At 47.9% G+C, this 11,625-nt stretch overlaps 1 protein-coding gene across 1 annotated transcript; it reads left to right on the forward strand.

Annotated features, from left to right (window-relative positions):
- Positions 1 to 1,904: 1,904 nt before the first annotated feature.
- Pgam1 (phosphoglycerate mutase 1) lies at positions 1,905 to 8,806 on the forward strand. The gene is made up of 4 exons (XM_075974097.1): positions 1,905 to 2,170; positions 5,203 to 5,477; positions 6,722 to 6,902; positions 7,763 to 8,806. Exons 1-4 carry the CDS (start codon positions 2,032 to 2,034, stop codon positions 7,930 to 7,932), a joined length of 765 nt encoding a protein of 254 aa, XP_075830212.1. The 5' UTR covers positions 1,905 to 2,031; the 3' UTR covers positions 7,933 to 8,806.
- The last annotated feature ends 2,819 nt before the right edge of the window (positions 8,807 to 11,625 follow it).

Genomic DNA, 11,625 nt, shown 5'->3' on the forward strand with positions numbered 1-11,625 from the left:
TTGTAGGAGTCAGTAAGGGGGCATAGATTAGGGACAAAGCAAGAGAACAAAAGGTCAATTGTGAAAAGCAACATTAAGAATGGAGACCTGGGGGCTGGAGAGATGAGTCAATGGTTAAGAGCACTGCCTGTTCTTTCAGAGGTCTCAGGGATCTCAGAACCCAATGGCAGCTCACAACTGTCTGCAACTGGTCTGACATCCTGATACAGACATACATGCAGACAAAACACCAACACCTGGGACCACAGTACTTCAGGGTCAGAAAACAGGGTTCCCAGGAACCAAGACTGTGGAGGCCAAGACTGCAGGCCCAGACTGGGCCTTGCCAAGACCGCTCTCAGACAAGGCCATAGAACTAACGCTGCTTTGTTCTTTCATCAGGCCCTCTGAGAGAATCTTGGACTGGTCTGGCTCCCAACAGACTGCAACGAGGACGAGAGGGAGAACTTACTTCCTCAGAGACTTGCAGTTAAGCTCCCTGTTGAGGCTGTGCCCACACAGCCCTTAGAGAGCAGTTCTTGCTGGGAAGCACTGGGTTCTATGAACTCCTGTGTGAAGATTTGCTCCAAAACTGAATTCCATCTTCTCCAGTGGCAGAGGAGAGGGGCTGGTGCTACTTAAGAGTGCAGGGGAGACCCCTAAACAGTTTGTGTTTGGGTTCTCGTTTCCCATCTACAGGTTTTTTTTTGTTTGTTTGTTTGTTTTTTTTTTGGAAAGAGACAAGGTAGAGTCTCTTGTAGCCAAAACTGTCCTTGGAAGAGTGGCACATACCTTCAATCTTAGCTCTTGGGAGGGAGCTTCAGGTAGATCTCTGTAAATTCGAGGCTTCCCTGGTCTACAGCATTCCAGGACAGCCAGGACTACACAAAGATACCCTATCTTGGGGCTGGAGAGATGGGTCAGCAGTTAAGAGTACTGACTGCTCTTGCAGAGGACCTGAGTTCAATTCCCCACATCCACGTGGTGGGTGGTTCACAACTGTATGTAATTACCATTCTAGGGAGTCTGGCACCCTCATACAAACATACCCGCAGGCAAAATACCAATACACATTAAACAAAAATAAATATTAAAAAAAAAGGGCTGACGAGATGGCTCAGTGGTTAAGAGCTCTGCCTGCTCTTCCAAAGGTCCTGAGTTCAATTCCCAGCAACCACATGGTGGCTCACAGCCATCTGTAATGAGATCTGGTGCCCCCTTCTGGTGTGCAGATGTACATGGAAGGAATGCTGTATACATAATAAATAATCTTTTTTTTTTTTTAAAAAAAAAGGAAAATAAACCCAATCTTTTCTAAAAAAGTGTTCTGACCTGAGTGCGATGGCGTGCCCAACACTTGGGAGGTTGAGGTAGGCGGATCTCTGAGTTCTAGGCTAACCTGACCTGGTCTACAGAGTTTGTTCCAGGACAGCTAGGGCTACACAGAGAAACTCTGTGTCGAAAAAACAAACAGTTCTATTGAAGAGAAATAGCAACAACCCATGTTTATGTTTATAGAGCACTTTCAGGAAGACAGGTACCACTTTTACAAATGAGGTTAAGAGGGGTTTGCAACGTGTCCGAAGTACAACTAAAAAGGTGAAGAGTCAATCAATAGTCGATCTGCTTAGGGAAGGGACTGTGATCTCGCCGGGGCAAAGAGCTGTCCTTGGGAAGAGCGATCACGCCTCGGCAGGAAGCACTGCGGGGCTGGGCTGGCACCCTGGGCAGTCAGCGGGCCGCAGGGATCCACCTTCCCGGATTACGTGCGCTCCGTGACCGCAGGGACGCACGCGGGTACCGCTATACACGACGCATGCGCATTAACGCCCCGGCGCACTCCATGCCCCCCCTGGCGGGCCGCAGAACTTGCTTTGGGCGCATGCGCATACCTGGCGGGCGGAGGTCGGAAGAGCGAGTGGAAAGATTTCGGGGAAGAAAGTGCGCGGGAGAGGGACGGACGTGTGCAAGTGCGCAGGCGCGAGTGTGGGGCGGGCTGTGAGCGGAATCTCAGCGAGCCTCAGTCTCTGCTGCATCCCCTTGCCTATCGCCATGGCTGCCTACAAGCTGGTCCTCATCCGGCACGGCGAGAGCGCCTGGAACCTGGAGAACCGCTTCAGCGGCTGGTACGACGCCGACCTGAGCCCGGCGGGCCACGAGGAGGCGAAGCGCGGCGGACAGGCGTTGCGAGGTACGAGCCGGACGCGGTGTGGCGTGCGGGGGCCCGCGCCGGCCCATCCTAGCCCCCGCACCTCCTCGAGGCTTGCACCTCGGGCGGCCTCCCTAGCTGAGTTTGCATCTAAGGAGGTGAACGCAGGGTGGGAAGCCCGCTTATCAAGGTCACCCCGTTGGAGTGTGAGGGGTGCCAAAAAGAGGGCGCAGATGCTGCTAGGCGATTATCTATCTTTCGAGTCTGAGCAGCCTCACCTGTAGCAGCCAGGACCCTTTAGGGTACCACGGGGGCCTGGGGTGGCTGGCGGAGGATGTCCTGTGACTTCAGTTGCGGTACCCAAATTTACCTAAGGGGAGCCTGTGAATCAAGGCAAAGCAGCAGGCCACAGACTCGTCCTGGGAGTTAGGTGGGGATGCCCGATGGCCTCATAGACACCTGGAAACCCACGTGCTTCTGAGAGCAGCGTACCACAAATACTGTGACCCAAGCGAATCCAGAGATGTGAGTGGGCGATTTCAGTTGACGTTCCCGACAGGCTACAAAGCAGGCAGATTTTATTTCCCTCCTTTTTATCTCTGCCCCCCTGTTAATAGTTCAGAAAAGTGGCTGGAAAGCCTCGGCCAAGGTCATAACTACTTAGCTCTAATCCGGTGTCCTTGCCCCATTTCTGGGTGGAGTAACAAGTGAGGAACTGGCGGGCTAGTAGCCAAGGACGGAGGCTGGGCAAAGGGTGGCAGCGTCCAGGAGATAAAGATTGCCTTTGCCTATCCAGGCTTGGCGCCCCGCACCACCTACTGTCCTCTGTGATTTTCGGAATGCTAATAAGGAAGCAAATCCTGTTGCCTGCTACCAGGAGAATCCCTGGAGCGAAGAGGAGCTGCCATTGGTGGTTGGGCAGATCCTGCCCTGCATCTTTCCAACTTGGACATAGCAGCAGCCCTTTTAGATGCTTAGCTGAAAGGATCTCGGTATTTGGGTTCTGGTTGTTTGCAAAAGAAGGATGGCTTTGGACACGAAGTCCCGATGCAAGGAAGTGAGACTGCTTTGAAATGGATGGCCTGCTGGACACGCACATTATGTAGGAGAGGCTAGGGAAGAGAAGTGCTGGGAAAGGAAGCCATTTTCCTTAGCTCTGTGGCACGAAGTACCGCATAGGTCTGTGGTAGTTGGCTGATGCCTAGCTCGGGACAGTTAACTGTCCGTTCCCTGATTAAGGTGAGTAGCCCTTGACCTTGTACTCACAGGAAAATAATAGACCCGTCTCGGTCTTAAATGTTGGTAGCATTAGCTTGTAGGAGATCGGATGAGACTGCACACGGTGCTACAGTCCGGTAATTTTTCCAGCACCGAGGGAGCTGAGAAGGGAGGATCTAGAGCAGGGGTCAGTTTCGACCACAGCAAGGCCTGCGCAAAGCAAAAAGCCGATGGTGGTGGCGCACACTTTTAAGGAAGGCGGATCTTTGTGACTTTGAGGACAACCGAGGCTACACAGAGAAACCCTGTGGGGGGTGGGGAGAAGCCAATGTAAAATTTTAGTGTCTCTCGAAGGTATCCCACGTGATTAAAGAATGAAAGCAAAACCAGAATGAAGACGACTGTATGTAATACAGTAACAAAAAAGACTTAAGATGTATACAGTTTCCCCAGCGATGGATTGATACAGTCTTGAATCTGGTTCCAGAAGGAAGCTAGTGAGACTTCCTTGCAGCTGTATCTGAGGAAGGAAGGGATCCTTGGGAAGAACAGTGACCACATTATGACCATTGTACCCCTGGCTATCCTTTGGTTTAAATGGTAGGCTAAAGGAGGTGTGTGTCTGCTGCCTATCCGGTGCCACCCTTGTCAGAGTCCTAGGGGGACCACTGCCTTAGGGGCTATTTGTATCCAAAGTGAGGCCCTCCTCGCTCTAGGAAATAATTGTAGTGAAACAGCCCTTAGCTTCTCATGGGAGCTGAGGCTTGTTCTGTGGGTATCTCAGTGACTCAGCCTTTTGTTGGGGAGACCTTCCTCTTCTGGTTAAGGAGGTGGTGAGACATGTCATGGTAGTTTGCAGGGCCTTGTCCAGAGGCTAAGGGGTGAGGTCTGCCTTTCTCTTGGGGGACGGTGGTTTTCCTGGTGATTAATCTCCCCCCTCACACACAGTAGTTGGTCTCAGTGGCCTCATTGTCAGTTGACTGCCTAGCAGGAAAGTTTACCTCACGTTTGTTACTGTTGCTAATCTCAATGTGAAGCAATGCCCAGGAAAGTTGGTGGTTGGTTTTGAAGAGAACCTTGTGTGCTAGAGAAAGCAGGAGTGTGTCTTGGCATAAGGAAAGGAAAAGCTTCTTAATTAACAATTTTAAAGACAAGCCGAGGTAGCCTTGAATTCCAGATCACCCTGGCTCCATGTGCCACCGTGCCCAACTCCTATCTTTTAAAAAATTTTCCTAATCTGGTAAAAATGGGTTGAGAGGATTGTAACCTTGTAGGATTCCAATGCAGACGAAATCATAATTTGGTGTAGGACCAATGATGAGCCCTCTAGAAAGGTTAGCTAGGAATTAGGAAGAGTTCAATATTTATGCTTATTTCTATTTTATTTATTTATTTTTTTTAGACAGGGCTTCTGTTTGTTGCCCTGGCTGTCAGACATCCACCTCCCTCTGCCTCCTGAGTGTTTGGATTAAAGGCGTGTGCCACCAGCGACTGACCCCCTTAAAATTTTTTGTAAGCCCATTCATATATTTTGTGTGTGCTGGTCCATTCACATGCCAAGGGTGCAATGTGTGGAGGTCAGGGCACCTTGTGGCCAGTACCCTTCTAACCCTATGGGGTTCTGGGGATTGAACTTGGATGACCAAGCCTATGATCCTTTTTTCTCTCAATTGAAACATTCAAAACATGTTTATGTGTTAATATTTAGGTATTAGAATGAGCTGCACCATCCTCAGGCTAGTTGGATAACTATATAGTTAGAAATTACTAGAGACCCACCTGTCCTGCTTCCCTAGAACTGGGGTTAAAGGTGTGCATCACCGTACCTTGCTCATCTGGCCCTTCTTAATTTCTAGATGCTGGCTATGAATTCGACATCTGCTTCACCTCCGTGCAGAAGAGAGCAATCCGGACCCTCTGGACAGTCCTGGATGCCATTGACCAGATGTGGCTGCCAGTGGTCAGGACCTGGCGCCTCAATGAGCGACACTATGGGGGGCTGACTGGTCTCAATAAAGCAGAAACTGCTGCTAAGCATGGTGAGGCACAGGTAAAGATCTGGAGGCGATCTTACGATGTCCCACCACCGCCAATGGAGCCTGACCATCCCTTCTACAGCAACATCAGTAAGGTATGGTCAAATCCAGCTGTGGTCACTCAGTCAGCATCAGGAGGGGTTAGAGCATGGACTTCACTCATTTTTATTTTCCAAATTTATGTGGTTGGGTGTTTTGCCTGCGTGTTTTTATGTGCACTTCATGTGTGTCGGGTGCCTTGTCAGAAGAAGACATCGGTTCTTACTGGTGCTAGAGATGGCTGTGAGCCCCATATGAGTGCTAAGAACCAAACCAAGTCCCAGAAGAGCAACAAGTGCCCTGAGCTGAGCCATCTTTCCAGGCCAAGGACCTCTTTTGTGGGTCTACCTAATATCATTAATCTTATATTTTATGATAAGGTAATTACCATCCTGTCCCTTTGCTAAGTAATGACCCTCACTTGGTACCAGATTTAGTTGGAAGGTGATGATAACGTATCTGAGAGGAGTGCCTCTTTTTCACATATTTTTTTTTTTTTTTTTGTTTTTCGAGACAGGGTTTCTCTGTGGTTTTGGAGCCTGTCCTGGAACTAGCTCTTGTAGACCAGGCTGGTCTCAAACTCACAGAGATCTGCCTGCCTCTGCCTCCCAAGTGCTGGGATTAAAGGCATGCGCCACCACTGCCCGGCTTCACATCTTTTTTTAAAAATATTTATTTATTATGTATACAATATTCTGTCTATATGTATGCCTAAAGGCCAGAAGAGGGCAACAGACCTTATTACAGGTGGTTGTGAGCCATCATGTGGTTGTTGGGAATTGAACTCAGGACCTTTGGAAGGGCAGGCAATGCTCTTAACCATTGAGCCATCGCTCTAGTCCTCTTTTTTACATCTTTATATGCAAAGCTAAACTGCTAACTAAAGTGAATTAGGAAGCATAATTATTTTGTTAAACCTCCCCTTCTAAGTTACACGTGTTTTGGATTAGGAATGTGGGTGCAGGATGGTGACTGGATCCTCTTTCTCAACTTCTTAGCTGTATTTTTTTTTTTTTTTTTTTTGGTTTTTCGAGACAGGGTTTCTCTGTAGCTTTGGAGACTGTCCTGGAACTCCCTTTGTAGACCAGGCTGGCCCCGAACTCACAGAGATCCTCCTGCCTCTGCCTCCCAGGTGCTGGAATTAAAGGCGTGTGCTGCCTTAGCTGTATTCTGGATCTTTGAAATCTTCACTAGTACTTACTCCCTCAAGAGCTGAGAGGTAGAATGGATACACATGAAAGCTCTGTGTAGATGCTACTTGGGATAACGGGTAGCCTGGAAATAAGTCTTTGTGGCTTAGGATCGCAGGTACGCAGACCTTACTGAGGACCAGCTACCGTCCTGTGAGAGCCTGAAGGACACAATTGCCAGAGCACTGCCCTTCTGGAATGAAGAGATTGTCCCCCAGATCAAAGAGGGGAAGAGAGTCCTGATTGCAGCCCATGGCAACAGCCTTCGGGGGATCGTCAAGCATCTGGAGGGTATGTGCATTTTCTTATAGGACAATAGAAGGTGGCCCACCTTAGTTCCTAAGCTCATCGGTCACCAGTCAGTCAGACTGACTTTGTAGCAAGGAGACTCTGGGAAAGCTCTGACAGAATATACATAAGGAAAATCTTTCTCAAAATATGGTCTGCCAGCTGCATGTGGCAGTCCAATCCCAGTACCAGGGAGGCTGAAGCAGGACAGTCACAGGGAGGGACTCAATTCAGAACTGCCTTGTGCTAAGTCTGCACTGAAGGCTGGAGATGCCCCCCTGCTCTAGGAGTGCCAGTTCAAACCGCAGCCACAACCTAACTCAGTATAAATCTCAGCTCCTCTCTGGGGACCTAGCTGCCCAGACTGACTTTTGGCAGGTGGGTGGACTGAGAAGCACATAGCCCCGCCCTGTGTTGGTTTCTATATCCTACCTTGGTAGAGATACCTGCAGTGTGCCTTTCTGCAGTTTGTTGGTGGCCTGCCATAGAATCTTGGTGTGCCTTCTCATTATTTTGCTTGTTTTTGAAACAGGGTTTTTTTTGTAGCTTTGGAGCCTTGCTCTGTAGACCAGGATGGCCTTGAAGTCACAGAGATCCTCCTGCCTCTGCCTCTTGAGTGCTGGGGTTAAAGGTGTGTACCACCACCACCTGGTTCCTCATTCTTTTTCAAAATCTTTAGAAGCTTGAGAAGTTGTAACTGGGGGCTACTCATACTTGGGGGGAAACAGGTTCACTAATACACTAGATCAGAAAAGATGTTTTTTCCCATGTAAGTGCTTTTCCGCTGGCAGATGAAGAGTAGCCTGAAGGGGTTTGTGTGTGGACTCTTGTTTGTGGCTGAACATGGATGGTGGCTCTTTCAGGTCTCTCAGAAGAGGCCATCATGGAGCTGAACCTGCCAACTGGCATTCCCATTGTCTATGAATTGGACAAGAACTTGAAGCCCGTTAAACCCATGCAGTTCCTGGGAGATGAAGAGACCGTGCGGAAAGCCATGGAAGCTGTGGCCGCGCAGGGCAAGGCCAAGAAGTGAAGGCGCACAGACAGACTTCTGCCCCGAGACCCTCCTTCCTGCCTGTCTCTGCCTCCTGCGCCCTTCCCAGCACCCGTCACTGACTCCATGTTTAGGATCTTAAGTTTAAGTTGTAGCTGCAGATGGGGACCGTGGCTCCCATTTTGTTTTAGTATTTTATCCCCTGCACCCACTCCCTTCATAGAATCTAGTCAGAGTAACACCTCTAGGGTGCAGGTACTTGGTCCACATCCAGGGACGGCTCCCTCCCAGGAGAATTGAGAGGTAGTAATTACAGTTTTCTTAGTCCTTTGTTTACAAGGGTCTGCTTTAGGAGGTCAGGGAGGAACCATGCCGTGGCCTGACCAGTGAGAAGCCTGTCCTGCACTCTTCTGCAGTTAGGTAACTGGGGGCTTTAGTCATTCCAGTGGAAGGTGAAAGTAGCCTGCATTTAAAAGATGAACTACCTTCCTCTCTGACCCTAAAGGAGCTGCTGGCCCCCGAAGGTTGGGATCAATCCTGTCAAGTCTATGTGTTACATTTACTTTTACAAAAACAGAAGTACATATATATTTATCAGTACACAAAAACCCCTCTGAGGTTTCTAGTGGTGATTGAAATAGTCTTTGTGGTCACCAGAAAATAAGCCATTCCTCATATCAAGTGGGATAAACTCCTTGTCCTCAAGGGACAGGAGTGACTCTTACTGTGTGTTAGGACCCCTCTGCCTTGTCTTGTAGAGGTGAAGTGCCCCTTGATCATTGTCTAAGGTTTTGTCCTTTGCTGTCTGAATCATGTTCCAGCTGCTTGACCCTACCATGTGGGTCCAGAACTTGTTTTGGGCATACTAAATCTTCTTTTCCAGATCAGTATAATAAAGGAGTGATGTGCAATAGTTTACTGTCTGATGTGTTAAACCTATCATCTGGGGAAGCCTCAGCATGCAGTTGCCTTAAGACAGATGGAGGGAGCCGGGTGGTGGTGGCGCACGCCTTTAATCCCAGCAGAGGCAGGCGGGTCTCTGGGAGTTCGAGGCCAGCCTGGTCTACAAGAGCTAATTCCAGGACAGGAACCAAAAGCTACGGAGAAACCCTGTCTCGAAAAATTAAAAAAAAAAAAAAAAGACAGATGGAGGGTTTGACTTAGTGGCTAAAAGCACTGGCTGTTCTTAGGATCCAGCACTCCTGGCTTTTGGACACAGCACACAAACATACTCAGAGAAAGCACCCTCACACATAAAAATATTGTTTATCCAGCCTTAAATAAAGTACTATGAGTTGTAACAAACTCCAACCTTTTAAATTGGGAAGGAAACCAGTAACACTTGGATCTCCAATATGGTACAGAGCACAAGAGAGCCAACTGCAAGGTTCAAGAATGAAGGACTGCATACATGGAGGCAGAATGTTGTATACATAATAAATCTTAAAAAAGAATGAAGGACTGGAGAGACGGCTCTGTGGTTAAGAGCACTCCTGGCTCCTGCACAGGATCTGGGTTCAATTTCCAGCATCCATACGGTATATACACAGGCAAAACATTCAAACGCAGAAGCAAAAAACAGGCTAGTAGATGGCTCAGCAGGTGAAGAAGCACTTGCCACTTAAGCCTGATGACCAGAGTTCAATACTTCAAACCCATGTAAAGATGGAAGGCAGGCAAGAACTCCACAAAACATACATAAGCAAAAATGTGCTTTGAATAAAAATGGCCACATATGCTCATGTTTGAATACTGAGTCCATACTTGGTGGAATTGTTTACGAAGGGTTACATGTGACTACTGGCGGAGGCTGCTTGTCTGTTCCTGGCCTCTCAGACCCAAAATAATCACACTGAAACTATTAATTGCAATACTGCTTGGCCAATGACTCTAGCGTGTTCCTACCTAGCTTTTACATTTTAACTCATTTCTATTAATCTGTGTGTTGCCATGTGGTTCTGGCCAACCGGTAAGGTTCTGTTCAGCCTGTCTCCTGCAGTGGCTACATGCCTGAGCGTGCTAGGGATTCCTGCCTTGCCCTATACTGCTCTGCGATAGGCCCAAAACAGCTTTTTTAATTAACCAATGGCATTCACAACATACTGAAGGGATTTTCACATCATATGGCTTTGGAGGAGGTATGTTAATCCCAGCACTAGGGAGGCAGGCCCATAAGAGCCTGTTTCAAAGGCAGATAAAGCTGGAGGTAAATCACACTGCTGTAGCGATGTTTTAGCAAATAAAGCTTGAAGTATAGAGCTAAGTCACTAGAGGCCAGGTGGTGTTGGCTCACCTTTCTCAATCCCAGTACTTGGGAGTCCCATGTAATTCCAGCACTAGAAAGGTGGAGTCAGGAGTGGTATGGCTGGGTGGAGGGAGGAATGTAAGGCGAGAAGAGACAGGAACTCATTGCAGTCAGGTTTGGTGGAGACATGCAGTCTGAGGACAGGACATGGTCTGAGCATTGGTAGAGGTAAAGGAGCTCTACTGGTTGGCTGCAATGCATCTCTTCAGGCCAGAAGAGGGCACCAGACCTCATTACAGATGGTTGTGAGCCACCATGTGGTTGCTGGGAATTGAACTCAGGACCTCTGGAAGACCAGTCAGTGCTCTTAACTGCTGAGCCATCTCTCCAGCCCCTGAACTACTATTACTATTATTTTGGTTTTTTTGAGACAGGGTTTCTCTGTGTAACAGTCCTAGCTGTCCTGGAACTAGCTCTTGTAGACCAGACTGGCCTCGAACTCACAGAGATCCAACTGCCTCTGCCTCCCGAGTGCTGGGATTAAAGGCATGCGCCACCACCACCCGGCCTCTGAGTTTGTATTATTAATACCAATTAGAATTCATGCTACACACTGGTTAGGTGGACATAAGGGCTTTCTAGTCTGTCTTTCCTTACAGAGTTGGGAACTGAAATGAATACACAGCAGACTCTTCTGTTCTGCTTTGTATCCACACACTTGGTGCTAAAGATAGAACTGACACAGGCCTAGCCATTAGCTACATCCCTAGGCCTGCCTTTTCTTTGGGTTTTATGACAGGGTTTCTCTGTGTAGCATTGGCTGTACCAGAACTCACTCTGTAGACCAAGCTGACCTCAAACTCAGATCTACCCACCTCTTCTTCCCAAGTGCTGGGAGTAAAGGCTTGTGCCACCACCACCCGACCTAAACCGATCATTCTAAACCTTGTGTTACACATCTGTAAGATACGATGAGCTGGTGCTACAGTCCAGGGTCACTGAAGTTCAGAAGTAAAGGAAAATGTGAAACTGATGCCAAGAAATTTCAGTCCTAGCACATTTCTAGGTGGTGTTAGATAAAAATTTAATCAAAATTGAAATTGTGGGTTTTACTGTCTTTTTTAAAATATTTATTGCTTTATAAATAATACCATTCTAAATTTCCACTTCCTCCCCTCCTTCCATCTCCCTCCCTATTTTATTGTCTTTTTATTTTATTTTTTTTAAGAGACAGGACCTGTGTTTTTTTTTTTTAAATATTTATTTATTATTTATTATGTATACAATAGTCTATCTGTGTGTATGCCTGCAGGCCAGAAGAGGGCACTAGACCTCATTACAGATGGTTGTGAGCCATCATGTGGTTGCTGGGAATTGAACTCAAGACCTTTGGAAGAGCAGGCAATGCTCTTAACCACTGAGCCATCTCTCCAGCCCCTGACTGTGTTTTAAGTTCAAGAAATCCTTGCCTTGGTCTCCAGGTAGCA

The sequence above is a fragment of the Microtus pennsylvanicus genome, chromosome 5 (assembly GCF_037038515.1).
Source record: "Microtus pennsylvanicus isolate mMicPen1 chromosome 5, mMicPen1.hap1, whole genome shotgun sequence".
Lineage (NCBI taxonomy): Eukaryota > Metazoa > Chordata > Mammalia > Rodentia > Cricetidae > Microtus > Microtus pennsylvanicus.